Source organism: Apodemus sylvaticus, chromosome 10 (assembly GCF_947179515.1).
Source record: "Apodemus sylvaticus chromosome 10, mApoSyl1.1, whole genome shotgun sequence".
NCBI lineage: Eukaryota > Metazoa > Chordata > Mammalia > Rodentia > Muridae > Apodemus > Apodemus sylvaticus.
Genome location: NC_067481.1, coordinates 48,878,550 through 48,904,343, shown reverse-complemented (window position 1 = coordinate 48,904,343; position 25,794 = coordinate 48,878,550). Strand labels below are relative to the sequence as shown.

Here is a 25,794-nt window from a genome sequence, read left to right as displayed (position 1 = left end):
ATGGTTGTAGGCTCAAGGAGAAATTCTCTGTCTCTTTATGGTACAAAGTCAGGGTCAGCAGTGGCCCTTCCACCCCATTTACAAAACTAAAGTTACTGCTCTTTGCTATAGAGGAGTCTCAGGGGTACCATCAGGAGTGCCCTGAGTAAGGGGAGAAGGGGGTGTGTTTTCACTGTTTAATATCCATCACCTCAGTAAAGTCCTGTCATGTTCATTAATACAACAGTTGGTTTTTGCATCTTAAAGGAAGGCATTACTGGTTTTGAAAGGTGCTAGTCATCCCGTGTGCCCTGTGTGGGTACCTCTGTAGGGTTAAAGTGCCTGGCTTAGGGAACTCATAGCAGTAGAGCTTACGCATGCCTAGGATCCTATTCTGTTCTGGAAAGGTCTGCTGTGACTCACTCAAATGACTAAAACAGTGGTTCATTTCTTTAATTGCTGGTTGGAACAGCTAATGCTGCCTCTGTGAGTCTGTGCTTTTACCCTGGGAAACTGTGTTGTGACTGAGTGAAGACCTCTTTGGGATATAGCCTATCTGCCTGTCTGAGTCCAAGCAGAAAGCTCAGGGCCTCTAGGCTCTCCTTAGAAGATAGAGGATCATGGGTGTTCCTTAGCAGCTGGGAAAGTGAGCAGGAGAGGAAGGCACAGGGCACTTGGCAGAAGTGTCTTGGAAGTAAGCTCAGAGGAGGGTAGCATATATCCCAGGTACTGTCCACCCGGGGCAGTGAGCAGTGGGAGGGAGCACCGCTTGGCAGCTTGGCAGCCCTGGGTTTGCAGTGCTATTCCACTCCTTATATAGGGCACCAGTGTGACTGGGCTTCGGCCTCTGGAGAGCCTGGGGCAGCCTGATCTACTGAGAAGTGAGCGCAGCCTGCCAGAGAGGAGGGCTCCACAGAGACCTAAACTTGTCTTCTCTCCTTACTGTTTGGAGAGTTTTAGAGCTTTGTCAGAAACTTTTGCCATGGGACTCGACTGAGATGGTTAAGACCTTGGTTAGATCTGTGAGGGCAGGTAGGCAGGCGTAAAGTACTGCTTATGGGCCAAGAACAAAGCCAACTTTGTCGTGAAATGATTAAGAACTGACCATTGGCAGTACATCTCCCATAGAGTGTCTCATTTAGTAACCTTATTAGGTGATATAGTATCCCTGTGTGGCCATTGAAAGCAACAGCTTTAGAAGCTTAGGTAACTTACCCCAGTGTTACTCACTGAGCAAATGCACATACGTAGGATTTGAACTCAGGACCAAGACGCTAAGGCTGGACTCTAGCACCAAATATAGAAATGCTATGATGAATGATTCATTTAAAAATGCGTTTTTGGGTCTATTTCCTCCACCTCTGTGGAGTCGTCAGTTACATGGCACAGGGAAGCTAGAACAAACACGTTTCCCGCCCTCCTAGTTCAGCACTTAAAAGTAGTATCATTCAGTTACCTATGATCGATGAGTGAGATCTAGTAAGTGAGATTACTTAGTTACTTCCTAACTTAAGCCACTATATCTTCAGAGCCTTGTATTTGGCAGTAATGTGGATAATTAAGTAGCTAATGAAACCACAAAATCAGTGTCTGGTGAAAGCACGTTGGACCAGAATCAATGTGAAATAAGTGATAATTAGGTAATGCCTCTTCGACAATACATAATTGTATAACACTAGAAGGAGGTTTTATTCAGTTTTAAACACTACAGTTGCAAATATTTTACTATGGAGCAACACGAAGCCCATGTGCTTTGGAAGCTTGCCAGAGAAGTTAGGATTGTCACAGGCTCATCGAGTTGAGTTCTCTTCCTAGGAAGGCAGGAGAAACCATAGGTTTGAGATCCACAGAGGCCTTGGCATCTAGAAGGAAAGCCAGGGATTCCCAGCTGGGGGACTTGGCTAGATGCTGTAGCTAGGAGACCCCCCAGGGGAGGTGGCAGCTTGTTTTGCTAATTGTTCAAAAGAGCATCCTACCTAGAGAGCAGGACTCCCTAGGGGATGGTGGTTTCCTACTGTTTCTTAACTAGCAGCAGGGAAGCCATTTTGGTTTGATGTAGGATCAAGGCCCAGGATTCCTGCCTGTGGGCAAAGAGAAAGTGTGTTTTGTGGACCAAACTCCAGTGAAGACTTAGATTGGATCTTCATTGAAAGGGGAAACTGTTCTTCCTCTCTGAGACCGCAGTCAAGCAGGAAAGGGGTCGCTCCAGCCCTTACAAGCAAGGGGCAGCTTTTATTCATCTGTACCATGTTGGATGCTTTGAGGGAAGCCAGAAATTTGGATTTATTTGAGTCATACTTAGTTGTGAATCCTGGCAATTCACTCTTTTATTTGAAAAACAAAAGGTAGTAAAATACTAGTCTCTACCAACCAACCTTTATTGCCTCTCCCTCCTTTCCCAACTCCTCACGTGGCCTCTGACTTTGTTGCTGCCTGCCCTCTTTCTGGGCCCTTCCTCCTCCTCGGTTGTATCCTGCATGTACTTTTTTCTCTATTCGGGCTGCTGCCGCCCACTTGTGTGAGTTAGCCACACATCCATTATGCCCTAGTGTAGACGCCCTGAACTTGCATTATAGCACACTAGCATGTATGTGCTGGACAGTGGGCCACGGTTATGTGAGTGTGACTGACTTCCTCCTGTGCTTTTATTGCCTTCCTTGGGGTACAGTAGAGGACTTTCTGCTCCCTTACTGGCCATCGCAAAGCTATTTCACTAACCTTGTCAGTTCCAGAAGTCTCCAGATCTCACCAGCACTAGTAGTTCTGGAGTGTGTCCTGTGGCCCAGCTGAATAAATAATCTTACTCTGAGGATGATGCAGAAAGAGCAGATTTAGACAGGAAAGGGTGGAGGGCAGCAGCAACAAAACGAGAGACCCTGTATGGGGACGTTTTTAGAAAAACGTAGAGCGGAAAATAGTGCCACAGGCAGTTCAAGGGAGATTAAACACCATGAGATCTCAGAAATAGTGGCCTTGCTGGACAGAGCACAGGGAACCTTCCCCTCCAAGGCAGGCCACTACATTCCAGCCTTTCAGTGACTTTATTTTATCATTGAAATAAGTTTTCATATTTAAGATTTATAAAATGAGTAAGCTACAATTCCATTACTCAAGTGAAATTTCATTTTGTTGTGTTTGTACACATATGCATTTTAAACAACTGTGGGGTCAGTCATTGTACAATACACTTTTACAACGTATTTATTGTGATGTCTTCCCTACCTCTCCCCCCCTTCTGAGTATAAGGCTAATCTGTTTTAGGAAAGCTGTAAAAATAAGAGTTAGCAGTGCCCACCCTGCCTGATGCCAGCCAGCGCTGCTGTGGGGCAGCCTGCTGGGTGGGTCCCATGCTCTGCTGTGCTGTGCCCGCATTGTGCCAAGCTGCTGTTCTTAGTGAAAAAGGATTTCACTGTCGTATTTTACCATATGTCATATTTTATATGAAAGTTTTGGTGTGGTTTTCTTTTTGAGGGTTAAATTTGCCTGGAGTTACCAAGGCAGAGAGTCCACCTCCTTACCTCATCCGCTAGAAAGGCTCTTGGGTTGAGTGGTTGGTTTTGCCATACCTTGGATAGTGATAGAAGGTTAGTGTTTATTTTCATTTGGACCTGGCTGTCTGCACCTGTAAGTGGTGGTGCCCTTGGGGCCAGGAAGGGAGTGGGCTGCTAGACGTGCATGCTGGGAACTAAACTCACCTCTGCAAAAGCAGCTCGTCCTACTCATCTCCGCATCTCTCCAGCCCCAGAGAGCTATTTTAAGATTATCAGTTGATGGGGGGAAAAATTGTTTCATGTTCGAATCTCATTATGGGACTGACCAGGTGTCTTCGTCTATGTATGTTATTCGTGGATGTATCTTAAAACTTTAGGTTGCCAGGCGGTGGTGGCGCACGCCTGTAATCCCAGCACTTGGGAGGCAGAGGCAGGTAGATTTCTGAGTTCGAGGCCAGCCTTGTCTACAGAGTGAGTTCCAGGACAGCCAGGGCTATACAGAGAAACCCTGTCTTGGGGGGTGGGGGGGTGGAAACTTTAGGTTTATGTCTGTTAACTATTGAAATTTTCTTTTGCAAGGATTCTTTCCACCTGTCATTTCTTCCCTCTCTGTTTGTTTGTTTGTTTGTTTGTTTGTTTTTTCCAGGCAGGGTTTCTCTGTGTAGCCCTGGATGTCCTGGAACCCACTCTGTAGACCAGGCTGGCCTTGAACTCAGAAATCCGACTGCCTCCCTCTCCTCTTTTTAATGATGGTGTTTTTACAGTTAGGATTTTCCATCACACTATGTCTTTATATTTGCTTTTGTGAGTAGAAGCTTCTGTTGTTCTGGAGTAGAAAATGTTTGTCTATTTCCCATTATAGGGGTTTTATCCTTTCTTTATACAACACTTGACAACCTATAGGATAATGGTATTCATTTTAAGGATCAGTTTAATGGTGCAGTTATCACAGAGTGTCTTCAGAAATGGCCAATAAAGTACCACTAAAACTACCAGTGGGGATGGGCACAGGGCAGGCAGGGACTAGACATGGACACTGTATTCTTTCACTCCCTCTCCTAGCCATCCCCAGCCTGGAAGTGGAAACTCAGGCTAGCTTGTGGCCATGAAGCCCCGGCCCTGTCCAGGGGAGGCTACTCTATTGCCTGTTAGGTGTGAGCCCCATGGCTGTACCTTTCCTGTCAGCACGTCTCCAGCACGTCTCTACCTGGAGGGATCCAGCTGGCTCCTGAGTCACACAGTGCAGACTCCACCCTCTGTACCTACAACCCTACCTGGTGTCCCACTCCCTTGACCTGAATTAATGGACTCAGGAAGCCACATCCTTTTTCCTTCAAAGGAATGTCTGAAGTCCTCGTGCTCTACTATGCCTTTCCAGAGGGTCAGCTTCTTGTGCCCCTGGCACAGCACAGCTCCAACTCCTGACAAGACGGCCAGGCGCTTAGAGAAAACTGGTCAGAGGCTCCTCCTTTCTTGCTTCTGTGCTGTGTTTGTTTATTACACCAAGGATGGGTCCTGGATGGAGCTCTACACTTCACCTCTGTCGCAGGTCAGGTTCAGTCAGAGGTTCCTCCAAGGCGACCCATTCACAGACTAAACCTGCAAAGTTAATTATTATCTGCTGTTAGCAATGGTGCGTGTGTATGCGTGCGTGCGTGTGTGTGTGTGTGTGTGTGTGTGTGTGTGTGTGTGTGTGTGTGTATGCGTGTGCGTGCGCTTTCCTTGTTTACTCACTTCCGGGAGACTTGCAGGGACTCTTGACCCCATGCAGATAGTACTTGCCCAGATTTGTCCAGCCCAGACAGAAAAGAGGATCAGGCCACTTTTCAACTTGACAGCTTGGTGACCTTTGATAAGATCACCTTTTCTTGGGATCTTACCCTTGTAATCACACCCTTCCAGCTGTGACATCCAGTGAGGGAGTGCAGAAGCAGACTACGCTGTCCCTGTTGAGTGGGGGACTACAGTCAGCAAGGGGAAGTTCAGACTCTGGGGAACCCACTTCACTGGTGACTGCACAGATGGCCTTGCAGGGTGACTCTGTCAGCATAGTTTAGAATTATCCTGAGGCCTTTGTTAAGACTTGGGTTCAGGGTAGCCCAGCCCTAAACACACTTGATTTCTTTGATGTTGTTTGATTTATTTTGGAGACAGTCTCATTTTGTAGTCCAAACAGGCCTCAAAATGGGAAGTCGTTCCTCTACATTAGCCCAAGTTTGGAGGTGATAAGGTCTGAGTCACCTGGTTGGGTTTTTGTTTTTTTTTTTTTTATGTTTTTTGGAGGAAATTAAGATCTAGGAGCCTGACTTAACCTTAGTATTTCATAGCCCTTAGGTCCTGGTGTAGTTGTACTGTCTCTTGCTGTAGCCAGTATGGAAGAGAACACATGAGCATTTCCTGGTGTGAGTGTTCACGCCAGTGCCGCCTTCTTGCTAAAGATCACCTGCTCTCACCTATACATGTACTTAGCCGGTTGTCTGGCACGTGTTTGTTAAATGAATGCTACCTGGTTTGTCCCTGAGCATAGCTGTCTAATGTCCCTTATTTATAGATAGCTCTTTCCCCATGGCCTTGTTTTAATTATGACTGGTAAAAAAGTTACCTAAAACTAATCAAAGATACTGAGTCAAGGCTGGAAGGCTGGGGCAGCTGGAATAGTGCGAATATCTGTGTATGGAGCTCCACAGCCTTTCCCACCCACATCCCACTGTTTGGAAGTGGTCAGGGAAGTGATTTCCTAGAGCGCTGGAGCTGTGTGTGGCTCTGTTGGGATGAATGGTTCAAGGACAGGAAGTCAGCACAGACAAGGGGAGAAGGCTTGCTATGGGATGTGGAGTAGGCATTGAGGAGCGCAGGGCAGGAGGAAGAATTTACAAATCTTGATGAGAAAGTGTATCGTGGTAGGAGAGCCTGTTGCCCTCCTGACCCAGACATCTCAGCACCTCAGCACCTCGAAAAGACACAACAGGACTTGAGCATGTTTTAGGAGGTGGCTGGCTCTGGGATCGTCCTCCAAAGCCCTTAAGCTTTTGCTGAACCATCAAACTAGGCTTTCCCTTTAGTGAATGTGCTTGCCAACCTATGCCCTGGCTCCACCCTTTGGAACAGGAACCTAAAGCATGCTAAAACAGTCCTCCCATTCATTTCCCTCTTCTCCTGTGCCTCCCCATAGGTGTCTCACCTCCCCACTGTCCACTTCTCAACCCTTGGTTGATGAGAAATTCTGGTGACCATTTTTAGCCTCCTAAAGGCAATAAGAGGCCTTTCAAAAGCCTTTCTAAATCCTTGGTTTTGCCTAACATCTCCTGAGTGCTGTCCCCATGTGACCTAAATAAACATGATCACGTGAAGCCCGTAAGGCTGTTTGTTTAAATAGCAAGCATCTCCTCTGAGCTCTGGAGCAGATGGGGCAGTGGGGCCGGAAGGGCCAGCGTTCAAGTGCGCATGCATCCCACTCTCACTTCCTACCCCACCCCACCCCACCCCACCCCCAGAGAAGGGAGGGAGGTGCTTTCAAAATACTGCTCAGAAAAGTAATTATTTTTTTGTTATAGAACTGGTCCCTCACAAGAATAGAAGTACTAGGTTTTGTATGAGTGCCGTGGGCCACTTGAGGAAGACAGGACAAGCTGGACAGTGTGAGTGAATGGTGCTGGCTTCCATACAAAAAACCAAAACAAACCTCTAGCGCCACCTCCATCATCTCCTTTAGGTCAGGTGTAGTAACACCCAAAGCAGGTAGACCCCCAGGAAGGAGAGGCAGAGCCTGCGCCGCTGCGGGCAGCTAGGGAAAGCTGCTTGTCCTGTACACAGCTGGGCTCTAGGTCTACTTCCCTGTGCTTCAGCTTCATAGTGACGCTGGACATTTGCATAAGAGTTATTCATGCTCAGCTCCACCTGCTACAGTTCAATACACCAAGATCAAAGACTCCGTTTCCGCTGTGCAGGGTGTCCTTCTCTAGGATAAACCTCAAGGGGAAGAGAGACTGCCACCGTCTTTTGTTCTGTGTTCCAGGCCGCTCTGGCAGCTCCTGAAGTAGGCACATAATGTTGGATAGGTTGGACTGTCACGGCGGCCTGCTCTAAGGTCTTACGATTTGCTTTCCGGTGCTGTGCGAGGGAGCCCAAGAGCCTGAAAGCACTGGCACGTCTCCACTTTCCTTGCATTGGCTACCAAGGAGGTTGACGCAGTAACAGGTAACTGCCTAGTCCTAGCACTGAGACAGTAATTGGAGCGGCTCCATTGTGCCCATAATATTCTAGTGCTTTTCAAAGCTAACTGTACGAATGGAGATTGTGTGGTTTCAATCAACGAAGTCAAACAGTATGGTTAGGTTTCAGATATAGGACATTTCTGTTGTCCTAATCAATACTATGTAAGTGCTCAGACCCCTTCCAGCACTGCAGTTTGATAGTCCTTCACTCTTGCAAGGACGGGTGGTGTTAAGAGACAGATGGTGGTTGAGAGAGGTCTGACCAGACTTCGAGTTGCTCAAGGAACAAGGAGCAGTTGGAGTAGTACCTTCACTCGGGCCTCAGTTCTCTTACCTGCAAAGTGTAATGATTTGGGCAAGCTGACTTCAAAGATCTTTCTGATGATACCTAGGGACCATCCTAAGCCCTGGAGCCAAGATAAAGGCTAACTGGCGAGCTTAGGAGAGAGCGTGGTTCCAGCCCAACACAGTGAGCGACCCCGCCCCGCACCCAGCGGGCAGCCAGGGTAGCGCGGCTTCCGCCCTCCACGTTGTTGTTCCTGATTTAGGCCACGCCTCCATGGCCTGGGCTTCGGACGCTTCTCTTTTTTGATTCCTGGAGCCGGGGCCCAGCAACGCTCTGGAGTGGCACACTTTTTGTCCCCACCCATATCAGAAATGTGTCGACAAAGAATTTAGGAGAAGGGAAGGAAGATCTGGTTTTGAATGGGAAGATGATGTAAAGCAGGGGATGGGCCTGAGCACGACTGCGGAATTCCCCTGTAGGTGTCTCACCCTACCGTCACCCGGTGGCCCTATCCGCACCCGCTAATACGACCTTGTAGACGCTGGCCCTTTAAACCGAAGGCTGGCGGCGCGGGGTGTCCATGTGGAGCTGCTCCATGCCGTGTTGTCCTGCCCGCCCATTGGCGGGCGGCCTGGTGATGTAGCCTAATAGGATGCGAACGCACTGCGGGGGGAGGAACAGAGACAAAATCCGGAACGGGATCAGCTCTCCGGTCCCTCTGTCGGGACTCTAGCAGCCGGCTGTCAGCTCCGCCCAGGGGCGGATCCCGGGGAGAATTGCGACAGACCGGACGGCTGCGGGATTTAGGTCGTGTCTACGTGGGGCGTAGAGACCTAGGGGTCAGACTAGGTCTCCCTGACCTGTGTCACCGCTGTCTCAGCTAACCGAAGCCTTGGGTTTCCCATTCTCTCGGCAAGGCAGAACCCGCCGTGAATGCCCCAAGCACGCAACCCCTGTTTAACTTGTGGCTGGCCACGGAGAGGAGGGGCAAGTAGGGAAAGCGGAAGCCGCGCGGAAGCCTGGTTCCATCTTCTCACCCCCACCCAAGCCACGTGTGCGCGCGCGGTGGGCGGGGCTATCCCTGGCGCGACCCCGCCCTCAGTGAGACGCCGCGGCCCTACGGGCGGGGGCTCCGGTCCGGGCTTTGGCTGTGGCCCCGGTGTAGTAGCGGGGGCGGCGGCCGGGGGCAGCGCGGCTCCTTCCCTTGTTGTGTGTGTCGGTGCCTCCTCGCCATCTTGTTGCAAAGCCCTTTCTTGTCGGCGGGACTCCGGGGGCCGCGGGGCGGGAGGCATCGGAAGGGAGGAAGAGGAAGAAGGAAGGAAGAAGGCAGTGCCGCCTTTTTTATTTTTTGCATCATTTTTTTTAATTTGCAAATTTTTATTTTGCAAATATTTTGGGAGACATTGATTTTTCTCCCCGTGCTCCCCCGTTCTTTCCTGAGGAGTGCGCTGCGCCGCCCAGCCCTGTCGCCCCCCGGAGGTGATCCCTCCCTCCTGCCGGCCCGCCAGCCTGACCTGTGCTTGGCTCGCGGGCCGCAGCCTCGGCCCCGGCGCGCCCCCGACTGCTCTCGGCGCGATGAGCATAGAGACGCTACTGGAGGCGGCCCGCTTCCTGGAATGGCAAGCGCAGCAACAACAGAGAGCACGTGGTGAGCGGCCGGGCTGGGCCCCTGGGGCACCGGGCAAAAGGGGAGGCCAGTGACCCCGATCCCCGAACCCACTGGAAATCGCAGGCAGGCCCCTCTACGGCGCGACCTAAAAAGCCGGGCACAAACTCCCTGCAAGAGCTGCCGTCCGGGAGGAGTGATGAGAACGTTGAAAATAATGAATTCATTAACATGCAAAGAAGGACCCAGTGTCTGCGGGTACCACCCTAGCTGCCTGGCACCCCCGTACACCTTCAGTGGGGGGCCCCTTAGTTGTGGGCGGGCGGCGCCCTCCCTATCATTGATGTGTGAACCGGCGGATGGTGCGAGGGATGTTGATGTGTGGGGGTGGCAGACCCGCGTGTGCTTGCGTGTGTGCACCAAGATGATGTGTGATGAGCGGGGAAGAGCGGATGAACGGACGCGTACACGGCTGTTTGTACAGCACACGAGTGGGCGTGTGCGTAACTGGTGGGGGTGGGGAATACTCTACGCGGAGCCGCTCTCCGGATTCCCTGGTCCCGGCTAGAGGGTGCGGGGAGCGCTCCCGGCAGATCTACGCGCTGCTTGGGGCGGAGGCGGCCTTTGCAGAATGAAATGACATCGCGTGTCTTATGATCCTGGCCAGCCCCGCCTGACCCCGCCTCCCAGAGCTGGGCTGGGTCGCACGTCTAGGTTTGGCTGAGAGCTGTGCTGATTGGGTGCATGTGAGTGTCCCGCGGGTCGCTGGGGGCAGCCCTAGGCCCACCCCCCCCTGCCTTGCCCTGCTTTAGCCGGTGTGGAATGTGGCGTGTCTGCGCGTTTCAAACCCGCTCTTGGCTGGAATGTTGCGTGTGCCTGCGTCCCAAGCCCGTTGGTTACCCGGAGTGCTTACGTAGGTAGGCTCCGCCCCCGACCACGTGCACGGGGGACACTCCCGCTGGGGACTGCGCGGCCGGCCCCTCCTCCCCGCCTCGCGGTTACCCGGGGGCGGGGTCTGGGCGGGGCTGGCGAGGGGCCTTGAGTCGGGTTGGCCTCCTGCTCTGGTTGCTGGCCATCTCCCAGGGAGAGCCTTTGCCCTGGGTAGGAGGAGCTATGTTCACCTCGGCTCCTGCTGGATCCTCCTGTTTTTGATCCTGTAGCGAGGGAAATCCTCTGAATCTCAGGGTGACATCTACAAGTAACATCTCACTGACCCACTAACGGTGTCCCTAGGCCCTTCTGGCTACAATCCGGCCACACTGGAATAATCTTGCATAAGGAGGGTAAACTTTGGTGCTTCCTCAGAGGCTAAAAGAGGGTTTATGAGACTGTCACCCACCCGCTTTGGCGGTGGTCCCTAGGCTTCGAGTGCTGCTGAAATAGGGGCCGAAAGAAAAAGACCCCTGCTTTCCAGACTCTTGTGAGGGCTTCAGTTCTGAAACTGTGTGTGCAGTTCCTAGGGATTCCTGGTTGCCCTGCCCCCTCAGAACCCTTCCGTCTGTAGTGTTGTGTTCTTTGCTCTCCTTCCCTTTCTTTCTGCCTATTGTTGCTTCAATGATGAGTCATGCAGGAGGTAGTAGTGTGTGTGTGTGTTGTGTGCCCGCGCACAAAGGCGCGCGCACGCCTGCAGCTTCTTCCGCGCGGTGGGGCGGGAGGAGTGGTAGCTGGCTAGGGGCGGAGGAGCTGCAGGTTCGCAGGCCTCGTCTGACCGACTCAAGGTCAGGAGTCATTGAGGATTTGCAAGACCCAAGTGCTTAGGAGTTTTGCAGAATGCATGGTTGGGGTATCTGTTCACACGCCCCTCCCCTTTGTGTTTTGGGTCCAGAGCAGGGTGAGACAGTGAACAGTGATGGTGGTTAACAGAATGACTAGTACGCCCCTTTCAGCGGCGGATGTGAGGAGGGGAAGAATTGAAGCGTCCGAGAGAAGTCACCTGCTGCTGCTGTCAGCACAGTGCAGTTCAGGAGTACCACTTCTATCCCCACTATGTAACCAGGCGAGAGGTGAACAGGATTGACACTACTGTTGCCTCTGGGAACTATTTCACATTAACCTTCCTAGCCATACAGAAAAAGGGAGAAGCCCCCCTACCGCCCTGCCTTTACCCTTGCTCAGTTAAGCTGACCTGTAAGGTCGAGTGGGTTGGTGGATGCAGCTCTGCAAAGGAACCTGGGAAAGTCCCCCTTAGATCACACAGCCCTTTCCCAAATACTGAGTGCTGGGGAGAAGCCGAGTGCAGCTCCCAGGTCCCAGCTGGTTGGTGTTGGAGCAAAGGGTCTTGGAGGGTAGGTGGGGACTGGAAAGCCAAAGACAAGCTCAAGGCCAGATGTGGTTCACACAGGTTTAAAACCTCCACAGGTGATACCAACTTGCTGAGCAGAATTGCCCGTGCTCTGAGGTATATACTTCAGATTGCCAACTCTGAGCGGGATTCTTATGTCCTCTCCATTCCCACCTACAAGGTCAAGCCTGTTGCAGACCAGTTTGCTCATATGACAAACCTGAGGGCATGATGCACATTTAAGCAAGGGCGTGAGAGAGAAAGGACGCGGGCCCTGCTGGTGCCCAGAGGAGGGTCGAGCCTGGGCGTCACCAGCATTTGTGGAGATGACTTGAATTGTTCTCTTCTTGTTTGGAGGGAGCTTGCTGTTGTATGCAGAAGTGCCTGGTTTCTGTCCCATCCTGGGCCTGCCTTTTGTGCCAAGCCCTGGTAGCTAGCATACAGGAAGGAAGAATTCCTGTACACAGAAGGCTACAGTAGTTTAGAAAGGTTGCAGGCAGCAGGAGTCCGGTGTTCCCCCACCCCCCAACCCAGATGGTCTTGCTGACCTCACTGGGGTGTGAACTCTGGAGAAGGTGTGAGTCTGCATGTGTGAGAGTGAGCGTAGTACACCTGTGGGCTGGAGCATTCTTTAAAATGGCCTAAACACAGACTGTACCTGCAGGAGACCCCAGCATCACCAGGGTGCTTGACCCTCCAGTGTACTCGAGGACCCTGTGGGTGGGAAATGAGGCAGAGGCAGAGCTGGCAGCAGGAGCAGGAATCAGTAGTGGACTGGTGCAGTCCAGCCAGGGTTGACAATACTGGGCCAGATGTGGTGGACCTCATTCAGTGAGTTCTGCCTAGTCTCTGGGAAGCGTGTCTTCTAGGTGACTCTGCAGGAGGTGGGAGGAGGGGAGGTTGCTGTGTCCTAGAGGAGCTTTAAGATCCAGAGGTTGCTTCCAGTCCAGTACCTGGCTTTTGGTCCCTCTACTTGTGGTGAGTTAAACCCTTGTCCCGGGGCCAGTGAGATGGCTGTGCCAGTACCACTGTCAGAGAAAGCCGGGCTGCCTGAGTTCCAACCCATGGTGGGAGAACTCCTGAAAGTAGTCCTCTGGTCTGTGTACACCCTTAGTAACACAGAAAATGCAATTAAAAAATAAACTAGACTACTCAGAGGAGCTGTGCTCCGCCCTGCGTTCAGGCCTAGCTGGAGAAGGGCTCTGAAGTGGAATTCAACAGGCTCCTTTGCCGCTGTGGTCTGTGGGAAGCTGGAGCAGGACTGGTTTTCTCAGGGGCTGTAACCTAAGTCAGTACTGACAGGGAGAGCGAGCCCTCCTCAGTAGAGCAAGCTTGCCCACCCCTTCCTGAAGGGCAGGAGAGAGAGCCAGCATAGCAGCCCTGAACTCTCCCTGCTGGAAAACAGTTTACCATTCCTTCCAAACATTTCCCCTCCACTTCCTCCTCAGCTCCCTCCTTGTCTTGGGCTGGAGATGGGCCTGCTTCTCTCAGAGCTTTCAGTGCCCAGGAGGCCATGGGGTCTTGAAGCTGAGAAGACCTGAGGGGCGACTATGCCCCTCCTTCCGACAGAGGCGGTAGGCACAGCCTCACATCACATGACCTGTTTGGGGTGTGTCCACCCTTTGTTGTCAACAGTTTTGAACAACACAGGCAGAACAGCCTGGGCTCCTTCCCTTACCTGGGGGGGATGAGACCCAGCTCAGTTCAGAAGCCGTAGCCAGGGAGCCTAAGGCGAGGCCTGAGAGAAGACCCTTTCCTGGCCGGGCTCGCAGGATGTTTGCAGCTAGCTCTTGAGTAGCTCTCACTTTCCTGCTGGGCTTTCAGTAGAGATGCAAATCATGATCATAAAAGTTGCCTGAGTCCAGTGGCCCTGCCCGTACCTAACTATTCTTCTTTTCTGCCTGCCTCCTACCTTTCTAAATTGTGCTATGCCTGCTGTAGATGCTACTGTACAAGGGAGACAGACAACACACAAAACTAGAGAAATGGGTTGTAACAGTTTGGAAGAAGATACTGTGTCCATTGCTGTCTGGGGAAATTTGAGGCCTTGGACTTAACAAGGGAGCAGAAGTCCAGGGCCATTCTCTCAGGATGTGATGTTTGCCCAGTAACCTGGGGCTGAGGATGGGACACCCTGAGAGCTTACAAATGCAGGCATCTGGCTGGCTGTCAGACTCGCTGTGCCTGACTCTCAATCACCTTGTCTCTCTGCTCATTGTGAAACAAAGGTGCTGCCTGCTCTCCAACAGGTGCTTGGTAAATTCTGTGGAAGGTCTCTTCTCCTGTGGTGATCTGGCCTATTGCCAGCTCTAAGACTTCATCTGTCTCTGTGTACACTAGCTCTGTGTCCCTCTAGATACTCCTGTTGGTCATCTGTCTAGCTCACCCAGCTCCAGGTTGCCAGGCCTACAGCATCCCCTTCCTTCGCTGCCCCTGCTCACCTGTTTGTGAAACCCTGCCTTCCCCTAACAGCCTGCCACTCCTCCTGGCACCGCTATTTTCCTCCCACTGCTTGCCCCAGGCTGCGAGTTTCCCAGTGGTAGGGACCAGGCCTGTGCTTTGTGGGTTCAGTGCTACCTTGGCTGGGCATGCTTGGCTGTGTCTGGTGTCTCGGGCTGGGCAGAAGGTCGCTGAGTCCTGACTGGGACAAAGTCAGGGTTGGAGGAAAAGGCCCAGGCTCTTGCACTCTGCTGAGCCCCTTGTGTGTTCTGTTTAGAGGAGCAGGAGCGCCTTCGCCTGGAGCGGGAACGTGAGAGAGAGCAGGAGCAGAAGCGGGCAAGTAGCCTGGCCAGGTTGGCCCATGCCCTGCCTGTGGAGGAACCCCGAATCGAGGCTCCACCACTACCTTTGTCTCCACCGGCACCGCCACCCGCACCGCCGCCACCGCTTGCCACTCCTGCTCCACTGACTGTCATTCCTATTCCTGTAGTGACCAATTCCCCGCAGTCTCTACCCCCGCCTCCACCTCTGCCCCCCGCAGCCCAGCCTCTTCCCCTGGCACCTCGTCAGCCAGCCCTGGTCAGCACCCCTGGACTCAGCATTAAGGAGCCAGTCCCCCTGCCCACCAGACCACAGGTGCCCACCCCTGCTCCCCTACTGCCTGATGCGAAGACCACAGTTGCACCCACTGGCAGCCCCAAGCCTTTGCAGCCCCTCCCTACGCCCATCCTGACCATTGCACCACACCCTGGAGTCCAGCCGCCGCTGGCTCCTCAGCAACCACCCCCGCCCACGCTTGGGACCCTGAAGTTGGCACCAGCTGAAGAAGCCAAATCCAGTGAACAAAAGAAGAGGCCTGGAGGGTGAGTAGGGTACCCCAGAGGGGTCTGGTGGGATGGGAGACGACTGTCAATCTTGGGCTGGGGATGCAAGAGAAGGTACCCTGGCCAGCTAGCCCCTTTAGGAATGCCTCATGCCACGTAGAAGAAGTACCTCTCATTGTAAGCCACTATGATTGCCGCGGTTAGCTATCCATGTTGTGGGACCGCAGCAGCAATAGAGATTGCAGCAGGCATTTCCAGACCTTTGCATTAAGATTCTAGAACCCCTACCTGATCTCCTGTGTCTCTTAGTTGGACCAGCGGGATGGAGGGTTCCAGAGGCTATGAGTTAAGAGCACAGAGATACCCTCCAAGAGTTGGATGGGCTCAACGCAGGGCCGGCACTTTCAATTTATAGAAAATGTTAGGGACGCCTGGTCAGTGGTGGTATGGGTGATGTGGGTCCGGAAGGCCTAATTTGGGCCTTCCTCCCTGAGCCTCCTATCTGTCTGGGTTTCAGGATCGGAACCAGAGAAGTCCACAACAAATTGGAGAAGAACAGGTGTGTGCGCGCGCACTTACAAGTGTGACTGTGGGCCCATCCCTCCTGGTTCCCCAAAGCTTCACTGGGTTTGTCCCTGCCTCCAGCTCCTGTGTACTCAGGCGTTGGCTAACCAGTGCTCACCCCCTTTCCCCAGGAGGGCCCATCTGAAGGAATGTTTTGAGACCCTGAAGCGCAACATCCCCAACGTAGACGACAAGAAGACTTCGAATCTGAGCGTGCTGCGGACGGCGCTGCGGTATATCCAGGTATGGGGAAGGGAGGCAGGGCTGGGCGGTGCCTGGTCGGCCAAAGCGCCAGCTTCCTCCTGCTACCGGCAGGCTCCCCCGCCCGTCTCCACGCGGGCGCTAAGCACATGGCCTGGCTGACGTCAGTGGGGCTCCCACCCCGGGAGGGGGCGGGCGGGAGGGCGCCTGCGCGAGAGGGCGGCGGCAGCGCTGCACTGTTTGGCCTTCCCCTCCCCCACGCACCCTGTCTGCTTAGCCCGCTGGTGGCGAGGGGGCGAAGCGAGTCCAGTACCTTGCTATCTGCAGTACCCGGGCGAGACCCGGACTCTGGCCAAGAGGGGTTACTGCGGGGGGGGGGGGTTGTGTGTGGGGTGGGGAATGAATCGAGAGGGACGCCGTGTCTGCGTTCACCTGGCAGTGCTCAGGATTACTGTCGGGTGGGGCACTGAGGCAGCCGGAGTGACAGCGCCGGGCCACGGAGCCTTAACTGTTTCCATTCCGCGAATGCTGGGAAGGGGTCCCCACTGGCGGTGTCTCCTCTCTTCGTAGACACTGGCTGCCCTCTGCGGCAGTGCGAAGTTCCTGTCGCCCTGGAAACCGCGTAGGGTTCCGCGTGCCCAGGAGGCGGTGGGGGATGGGCGCGGCCAGGCTTGGCGGCGCAGGAGACCGAACCGTTGGGGAATGGGAGGGACCAGGCGTTCCCGGCCGCGCGCGGGGGCAGGGCAAACATCGGGGTTTCCGTCCGCCCACTCGGGATGCTCTGCTCGCGGGTGCGCGGCTGCATCATAGCTTCCGTGGGAGGGATTCCCGCACTCCAGCAGGGGTTCGGCAGCTAGGTCACAACCTGGAGGTAACCGGACCCGGGGCTTGAGTCCCCAGGCCACTCCTCCAAGCCGCCAGCCGAAGCGCGCCTTTCCGCCCGCCTCCCGGCGCTTCCCGGCAGCTGGGGGCGGGGCCAGCCGCCCGCGGTGACGCAGCGGACAGGTCCGCGTGGGTGCGCGCGTGCTCTGAAGGGGCGGGGCTTTGCTTGCGGGCCAAGGGGCCCGACAGAGGCTGTGCAGTGTCCTGTACCTTATTTCCGCGATAATTTTACTGACTTCAGTTTTGGGCGTAATGCACTCGTTTTTACCAATATGGACTCTAAGCAGACCACTGTGGTTGTGCCGCGATATATTCTTTGAATATCAGTTTTCTAATTTGATGAATTAAAATGTATGCAAAAATTTGCCGTCTTTAACCATTAATAGAAATTGTGAGTGCGAGGTAGGAGCTAGAGCAAGTCAAGTGCCTTTTTATAGATGTGTACTTGGGAAAAGGAGCCTTGCATAATGTGTGGATTTGAAAATAGCTCAGAAACAGCCAAAGGAGGTTCCCTAGAACCTTGCCTGATCTGACGAGGAAGTGGGAGGGGCCCCAGCCTGTGGCTGAGAAGGTTTGCTTGGTCATGGAAGTAGAAACAAGTCACAAGATTCTGGAACGCCTCCTTGGCACCCACTCATTTATTTCATTAAATATTTTTAGTCATGCTCTGGGTCTGCTTCTGAAGACCGGAGACCAAAGAAAAGGGACGAGATGTGTTCTTGTAGGTCATAACTGAACATTCGAGGACTGCCTTGAGGGGTGACGGGATCTTTGGGGAGGTGCATATAACATTTGCAGGATATGAGGTAAACACAGCAAAGCTGAGGGCAGAGTGGTTGTTGCTTCAGCAGGAGGGAGGGAGAGAGAGATAGCAGGATGGCTTGTCTTGCAGAGAGGCCCAGGCATCAGGTGAGAGGCTGGTCCTGGATGGAGTCCTGAGGACCTAGGGCCTTGCTAGTGAGTCCAGAGGAGAAAGGCTGTGGGAAGGCTTGCAGCGGTGCCCCCTGCCGTGGAAGGGAGAGGCCCGTGGATCTGAGGTCCAGGCTAGCTAGCTTACATAGTACAACTTGGTCTTTTTTGTGAGGGCAGAGGGTATTGTAGGAGGATGTCAAGGTCCCAGGTGGTCTGCAGAGATGTGTAGAGGCAGTGACGGATTTGAAGAAAGCCACAGTGACATGGAGAAAGACAAGAAGGGACACGTATCCAGATTGACACCTAAAATAAGTGGCTTTAAAACGAAGCCTCCTGGGCTGGAGCTCCAGCCCGGAAGACTCCTTGCCTAGCATTCCTGAGGCTGCGGACCTGATCACCGCAGGTAGACACAAGTGAAGCAGTGTGGACTAACCTCTGACCCTGGGGAAACTGCAAGGGTCTCTAGGGCCGTGGGCTGAACTATGTGGAAAGGGGGGGGGTTGGCCCCTGACACTGTCTCCCTGACCCAGAATATAGCCCTCCCTACAAGCAGTGAACTGAGTTCAGGATGGTACTTCCAGCCTGGAGCCTCAAGGTTTAAGTGAGTCACCAAGGGCCAATGGTTGATGTGGCCTCCTCTGATGTCATATGCAGCTCTCAGGGACAGAGCCAGGTGAGAGGACACACAGGTGCCATGTGTGATTGCGTGTCTAGGGTGAAGAAAAGGTCTTTCTAGGAGAAACGTGGAGAGAAGCAGATTGACATCCAGTCAGACTGGTAGATAGATGGGGACCATGGTATGGAACTGACGCTAGGCGCGTCGAGGCCAGCATGCCGGCTTTGGGTCTCAAGTGGTGGGCATTGACAGTTGGAAGCTTTTGCTCACTGTATCAGGAATGTCCAGAGCTTGGGGTAGCTGGGCGGATCTAGTGGTGTGGGGACTGGATGCTTTGCTGTCTCCATCAGAAGAAGCCACTGAACTGAGGTGTGGAAGCTGGGGCACTGAGTCTGCCGGGTCCCCTCGACTAGGAAGGGTCTGCCATCCTGCCTGATAGCAGACTGCCAGGCTCCCAGATCCTATGGGGCCTGAGTAAGCCCACTTTTGGCCACTGGTAGGATCAAGGGGATGAACTGACTGTGGAGTAGCCCTTATAACTGCTCACAGGTTGGACGGGGGCCTTGTGTGGTAAATACTCAATGATTCTGAGAGCCAGGACTACTGAAGACCCATCGCAGACTCCTGAGTAGTTCTCAGATAACCTCACAGTAGCAGCACTGGGGAAGACTGAGGCAGGAGGGTATGTATGTGCTAGGGCCTCAGGCTGGGGAAGGACAGTGGAGGAAGTTGGGACTCTGGCGACCAATTGGTGAGGTGGCTCTGAAGGTAGAGCCACATGTCAGCTGTGGCCTACACTGCAGAAGTCAAGCAAAGCTTAGTTGTCCCATGCCTGGCACTGTGGCACATGTCTCCTTTCCCTGTAAGTAAGTAACATTAAGAGAGAGAGACTAGACGGGCCAGCTTCCCTCAGGGATAAAGGCAGGGGGATCCACGTGTGAATTGAAGGCAGACGGGGGTCAGAGACAAACCTGTGTGTGGAGCGCCCACCGTCTCTGCACCTGGAGGTGCTCTCATGCTCTACAAGTTAGACATTCAGAAGTCAGTTGAGAAGTGGCCTCTGGGCCTTTAAAACGCAAGGGTAGGAGGGTCAGCCTTGACTGATGGCTCCAGCAGGGCTTACATACCGAGGGTTAAGTGTCCATCCTGAAAGTCACGGAAGCGCTTTATTATAGAAGGCAGCTGAGCTGGCCTTTTAGAACAGCTCTTGAGCTACCTAGTGACGTTTGTTGACTAGGGACAGGGTGGAGTCTAGAAGAGGCACTGTGGGTAAGGAAGACCCTCCCATGTTCTGAGGGAGGCAGGGATCTCTGGTGAGGAAGGTGGTCTGGACCTTGTGGTAAGAAGTCTCTAGGGATATGCAGTCAGATGTGGGGCTCCCCAAGATCCTTTGTTGTTGGGGCACACCACAGATTTTTCAGCATCCTGTGAGGTCCCGAGGCCGGGTCCCGAGTCGGGAACAAGCTGTGAATTGCGAGCTAGAGAGGAGGCATAGGTGGGCTAAGGTGCAGCTGGGCCTGGGCAGAATGGAGCCAGTGTTGCTGCCAAGAAGTCAGAAGTCCAACGGAGACTGTCCTGTCACAGTCTAGTGAGCGAGTAGTCCTGCCCTGTGAGGACAAAGGCAGCAGACACGGGAGTGGTAAAGAGGAGGGGCACAGGCTCTGTGGGAGGGGGTACTAAGAAGAGTCCCTGTAGCTTCAGCGATTGAATGAGGTGAGGAATTGTAGGGACTGTGATCCCTTGGGAGTCAGTCTGGGCAGTGTGGGGACAGGCCCCAGACTCTGGTCTGTGCTAGCCTTTAATGGTGCCTGCTGGGGACCCATAGGGACCCAGACTGGGCAGAGTGATGCACTAGGAGGCAGTGTGGCCTCCCACTTCCCCTGATCACTGCAGATTGTCCAGAGCAGAGGTTCTCAACCTGTGGGTCTTGGTCCCTTTGGGGGTCTCACATATCAGGATATCCTGCATCTTAGATACCTACATTACTGTTCCTAACAGGAGCAAAATTTACAACATGTGGGACTGTATTAACCAGTCGTGACACTAGGAAGGTTGAGAACCACTGTCTAGAGGCTCTGAGGGCCATAGAGCCCGTGGTTGTTGCTAAGGATGCCCTGCTGTCCCTTGCCCTGTCCCCAGTCCCTGAAGAGGAAGGAGAAAGAATATGAGCATGAGATGGAGCGGCTCGCCCGGGAGAAGATCGCCACGCAGCAGCGGCTGGCCGAGCTCAAGCAGGAGCTGGGCCAGTGGATGGATGTGCTGGAGATTGACCGTGTGCTCCGGCAGACGGGCCAGCCTGAGGACGACCAGGCCTCCACCTCCACAGCCTCTGGTGAGCCTTGGCCCCTGTGCTGTTCCTGTCACTCTCAGATGGTGCCTTTGGCTTCTCTGAATAGGTTCTTCCCTGCTAGAAAAGAGGCCACCTGCCCTAGTTCCATTGTGTTCCCAGACTCCCAAGCACCCCTATGTCTCCAGGCACTTGCTTCCCAACCTCTTTTGACTTGGTCCTTGTCCTGTGCTCCCTGACAGAGGGTGAGGACAACGTTGACGAGGAGATGGAGGGCGACCGGGCAGGCCTGGGCCCACCTAAGCTGAACCATCGTCCCCAGCCGGAGCTGCTGAAATCCGCCCTGCCAACCCCCAGCACCGCCGCTGCGCCTCTGCCTCCCCACCCGCACCCTCACCCCCACCCAGTGGCTCTGTCTCCTGCGCACCTCCCTGTGCAGCAGCAGCCACCACAGCAAAAGACCCCTCTGCCAGCCCCTCCTCCCCCACCTGCCACCCCAACCCAGACGCTAGTGCCAGCCCCAACCCATCTGGTGGCCACGGCTGGGGGCGGCTCTACAGTCATTGCCCACACAGCCACGACCCATGCCTCAGTCATCCAGACTGTAAACCATGTTCTGCAGGGGCCAGGGGGCAAGCATATCGCCCACATTGCCCCCTCCGCCCCCAGCCCTGCTGTGCAGCTGGCACCTGCCACACCCCCCATTGGCCACATCACAGTGCACCCTGCCACCCTCAACCATGTGGCCCACCTCGGCTCCCAGCTGCCCTTGTACCCACAGCCTGTGGCCGTGAGCCAGCCTGTGGCCGTGAGCCACATCGCCCACACCCTTTCGCACCAGCAAGTGAATGGCACAGCCGGGCTGGGGCCCCCAGCCACTGTCATGGCAAAGCCAGCTGTGGGGGCCCAGGTGGTGCACCACCCCCAGCTGGTGGGCCAAACAGTGCTCAACCCCGTGACGATGGTTACCATGCCCTCCTTTCCGGTCAGCACACTCAAGCTGGCTTGAGGATGAGGCCACTTAGGCCCCCAGCGGGGGCAGGGAAGGGGACCTGACTGCCCCTTTTCCCACCCACCAGCTCCACACATTCCAGCCAGGCCCAGGCCCGCCCCACCCACAACACCCCCAGGCCTCCTTAGGGGAAGGGGGTGCAGAGACTCTGAGCCAGGGCAAGGGAGGGCCCCCCCCCAGGGAGTTGGCTGCAGGCAGGAAGTCATCCTACTTCAGGGGGACTTGGTAGACATGAGGATGCTTTGGTGGCCGTTCCTGCCTACCCAGCCTGGTGCCAGTTGTGGTGCCAATCCGTGTCCCTGCCGTGTCCCCAGGAAGTCTGCACTGTGGCTCATGTCTGGCTTCTCCTTCCCTGGCCTGCCTTCCTGTGCTGTTGCTGCTATTGCTCTGTCTGGTGAGGTGGCTGAGCTCCCTGGCCTCCCCTCCCCAGCCTCAGAGTCCTGTGGGACCTCTGTATAGGAAACGGGGGCCCCAGAAAGATGGGAAATGGGTGGGGAGGGGTCCACCTCTGAGTACAGGTGACAGATCCTAGGATCTGGAGTCAGGCTAGGACAAGTGAATGCCTGGGCCTGGGACACTCTGCCCTGCCTGTGGTCACCGTGATTGGCTACAGTAGAACCTGTTCAGAATGAGTCTCAACCAACAATAAACAGAATGCAGGCTGTTGTCACAAGTCCTGAGCCTGCCTGAGCCTGCCCCTGGGCTGGGGCTTCCCTCGTGCTTCCCCGACCCCGGGTTAGGTACTGCCTGCAGCCTGGGAGGCATGGACCAGCAGTGGCTCTAGGAGCTAAGCCACACTGCTGAGGTATGTGAGCTGAAATCCCAGGGCTTTTCCCATCTCCCCTCTCAGTGGCGATTTTGAGACCCCTTGCTGGTGGGTGCTGCAGTGTCCATGGCGGGAAGGGCCTTCGCTGGTGAAGCTAAGGCTCAGCTTGTGTTTGCTTAAGAGTGAGGGTGCTGTGTCTCCTGCCTCTGCTTTTGCAGACCGCTTTGGCTTCTTTTTAAGTGGATATTTATTACAAGTGGCCTTGTGTCAGACACTCAGTCACACATGTGCACATCCAGCTCCTCACTGGACACTCACCAATGGCCTTTCTGTGTGGGGCAGGAAGCAAGTGTCCCTAAGGTGTGACGTTTGCACTGGGGACTTAGGCAGTTGTGGGGTCAGAGGGGAGGACTCAGGGTCCTTCCGATGACACATTGTGAGCGGGCACTGAGGCCAGCGAAGGTCCTGAATACATTCTCCCTTGATAATGACTCCTCAGGTGCCTCCAAGCTCACAGGTCCTGGCCCTGGAAACCTCCCAGGGCCCTTTATTATTATGATTTGTCTCCTGGGGCGGGGAGAGTGGCTAGGACCAAGCCTCAACCCCAGCACAGGAATCCCAACAAACTGGCTGCCTTCCTGTGGCTGCAGCCAGCCACCTCTACCCACACTCTGACTCTGGGGACCACCTCCACTCTCTGCTCTGTTGTGACAAAGGGGCAGAGTCTGGTGCTGGCTGGGTCAGACCACTTGTCCCATTCACCCCTCTCTGTGTCTCGAGGCCAGTTCCAGAGTTCACAGCATCGTGTTGGCCCACAGGCCTGCACAGATACCTCATCATCCACCCAGCCCTCCCCCCCCAGCAGGGGTTCCCCCAGGTCTAGTGCCGAATGACTATGTCCAGATTGGTGGTGATGGCTGTTGTTGCTGTTTTTGTTGTTTGTGACTGCTGTGTGCCCAAGTGGGCAGCCACCTCGTAGCCCTCTCTTGGGCATCTCCCCTTTGAGAGCTGTTAGGACCACATCTGTCCTCACCCCGTGGGACCGCCTGGCCCTTCCCTTCCTATCCCTTCCAGCCTGGGACACACACACACATATACACACACACCTTACCTCTCATGCGTGTTTTACCTGTGCTGTTTGGAGTGGCTCACTGCCTGGGATCTTTACCTCGGGGAGGAAAGGGGGAGAGTGGTTCCCTGGGGGCCAAAGAAGGGCAGGGGAGGCCTGGAGGGTTGTCGGGTCACCATAGTCTCTCGAGGAACAGCTGCTTCTCCCCCCCACCCCTATCCCAGGGTCCCACTCCCAATCCCCAAAGAGGTGGCCCTTGTTTACAGTGAGGACTTGGTCACTGTGTCTCTGTTTCCTGAAATATGAATTGTAGCGACCCCAGACTGTAGAGATTTTTATGTGTTTGGGTACATCTGCTGTGTGGGAAAAAAAAAAAACTACAAAAACCCTAATTTTGTACATATTGTATTTTTACTATTGAACTGTACTCTAGTGGCTGTTCATGCTCTGAGTTTAGGTATTGAGACATGAATACTATCCATGTAATAAGCACTTGCCTGGAATAAAATATAAAACTGAATAAATCTGCACTGAAACCTGAGGAGCAGCTCCTGGCCTACAGCATCTGGGTCATTTCATTGCGAGAGGCAGAGGTCCACAGGGAGGCTGCAAGAAGAGGCTCTCTGAAGGCTGGTGAAGTCGGGTGACAGCCTGAGTGATTAAAACCCGGGGTTTGCGTTCCAGAGCTGCCTCAGCAGCCAGATCATGTGTCAGAGGACCTGGGTTGGGTTTTCAGCACCCACATCTAGCACCCAACAGCTGCCTGTGGCTCCAGTTCAGGGCTCTGACTCCCTCTTGTGGCTTCCATGTGCACCTGCAAGCGTGTAATACAGGCAAATATGAGTAAGAAATTTAAACAGCCTGTTACCCTGGGAAGATGGCTCAGCAGGTAAAAGCAGTGGCTGCTTTTTTGGAGGACCTGAGTTTGATCACCAGCTCCCAAATAGCGGCTCACAACTAACTCCAATTCTAGGATGTCTTCTACCCTTCTCAGAATTCTACAGTGATCAGGCACATGAGATACAGATTTTCAGGCAAAATACCCACCCCACCTTAAACTGAGGTCAGGCAATGGTGATGTGCGCCTTCAATCCTAGCGCTCAGGAAGCAGAGACAGGTGGAGCTCTCTTGAGTTTGAGTCCAGCTGGTCTACAGAATGAGTTCCAGGATAAGTAGAGAGCTACATGGAAAAATTGGTGGTGGTGGGGTCAGTGGGAAGCAGACTGGGTATGGTATGGGTGGGGGGAAGGGTCAGTGGGAGGCAGGCTGGGTATGGTATGGGTGGGGGGAAAGGTCAGTGGGAGGCAGGCTGGGTATGGTATGGGTGGGGGAAAGGTCAGTGGGAGGCAGGCTGGGCATGGTGTGGGTGGGGGAAAGGTCAGTGGGAAGCAGGCTGGTTATGGTATGGGTGGGGGGAAGGGTCAGTGGGAGGCAGGCTGGGCATGGTGTGGGTGGGGGAAGGGTCAGTGGGAAGCAGGCTGGTTATGGTATGGGTGGGGGGAAGGGTCAGTGGGAGGCAGGCTGGGTATGGTATAGTGTACACCTCTAGTCCCAGCAGAGGCATACACACAGAGGCAGGTGGATCTCCGAGTTTGAGGCCAGCCTGGTCTACAAAATGAATTTGGTCCAGTCCATGCTACATAGACCCTGTCTTAGAAAACTAAACAGAAACATCAGGGGATGACCTGCCCTATGCTGGGTCAATGAAGGATCTGACCTCACAATTATGACCCAACACAAGGCTGTACAGGCCATTGTTTCAAAACATTGTCTTATTTCATCATTAAACAGTCCAGTGAAGTAAATAAGGCAAGAGGTAGTCCTGAACCAACAGCTGGTGGCCTGCTGACGTCACACAGTTGCACCCTGTCGGTTAGGACCACAGAGCTAAACCCTGCTCGCTCACTTGAGTAACTCTTCCCTTGGTGTTAGGCACTTCTGACCTGGCCTTCTGGGGACAGATAGCAGGGGCTGTCCCCCAGGACCTGAGGGCAGATGGTGAGGGGTTTCTTCAAGCCACTTTGGGTCCTAACAATTCATTCTGCTCTGTGGAGCTGAATGGGGCTGGACTTCTGACCAGGGCTGTGTTAGAGGCAAGTGGTGGGGAGCAAGACCAAGGATCCTGTAGCGGTGCCTGGTGTAGGTTAGGTGGGTCATTACCCTCAGGAATGAAATGCTGGCCATAAATAGCCAAGACTCTTTGTTTTCTGGAAGGCCACTGTTAAGTGTCAGTTCCAGCCTCCCGCATCAGCTCCTCTGACTCATGAGGTGTGAGCGCTCTCTGCTGGTCGCATCAGGAAGAGCTTTGTCCTGTCTACTGGTGCCGCAGGTGAAAGGCTAGGGTTAATAATGCTTGGTGACACAA

At 54.0% G+C, this 25,794-nt stretch overlaps 1 protein-coding gene and 1 long non-coding RNA gene across 2 annotated transcripts; one reads left to right on the top strand and one right to left on the bottom strand.

Moving 5' to 3' along the window:
• Positions 1 to 4,383: 4,383 nt before the first annotated feature.
• LOC127695542 (uncharacterized) lies at positions 4,384 to 8,932 on the bottom strand. The gene is made up of 2 exons (XR_007979998.1): positions 8,502 to 8,932; positions 4,384 to 5,069 (listed from the first exon to the last, which is right to left on the bottom strand). It is a non-coding gene; the product is annotated as an uncharacterized LOC127695542 (long non-coding RNA).
• A 117-nt stretch (positions 8,933 to 9,049) lies between these two features.
• Mnt (MAX network transcriptional repressor) lies at positions 9,050 to 23,970 on the top strand. Its single transcript, XM_052197763.1, has 6 exons — positions 9,050 to 9,618; positions 14,574 to 15,159; positions 15,638 to 15,679; positions 15,816 to 15,927; positions 20,435 to 20,627; positions 20,825 to 23,970. The coding sequence occupies exons 1-6, from the start codon at positions 9,546 to 9,548 to the stop codon at positions 21,589 to 21,591; spliced, it is 1,773 nt and encodes a 590-aa protein (XP_052053723.1). The 5' UTR covers positions 9,050 to 9,545; the 3' UTR covers positions 21,592 to 23,970.
• Positions 23,971 to 25,794: the final 1,824 nt, after the last annotated feature.

Bases quoted from the DNA above. Each gene is read 5' to 3' on its own strand.
- Mnt (XM_052197763.1), top strand. From the start codon at position 9,546: ATGAGCATAGAGACGCTACTGGAGGCGGCCCGCTTCCTGGAATGGCAA. The intron at 15,680-15,815 runs GTGTGTGCGCGC...CCCTTTCCCCAG, and splicing joins AACAAATTGGAGAAGAACAG to GAGGGCCCATCTGAAGGAAT. The intron at 15,928-20,434 runs GTATGGGGAAGG...CCCTGTCCCCAG, and splicing joins CGGCGCTGCGGTATATCCAG to TCCCTGAAGAGGAAGGAGAA.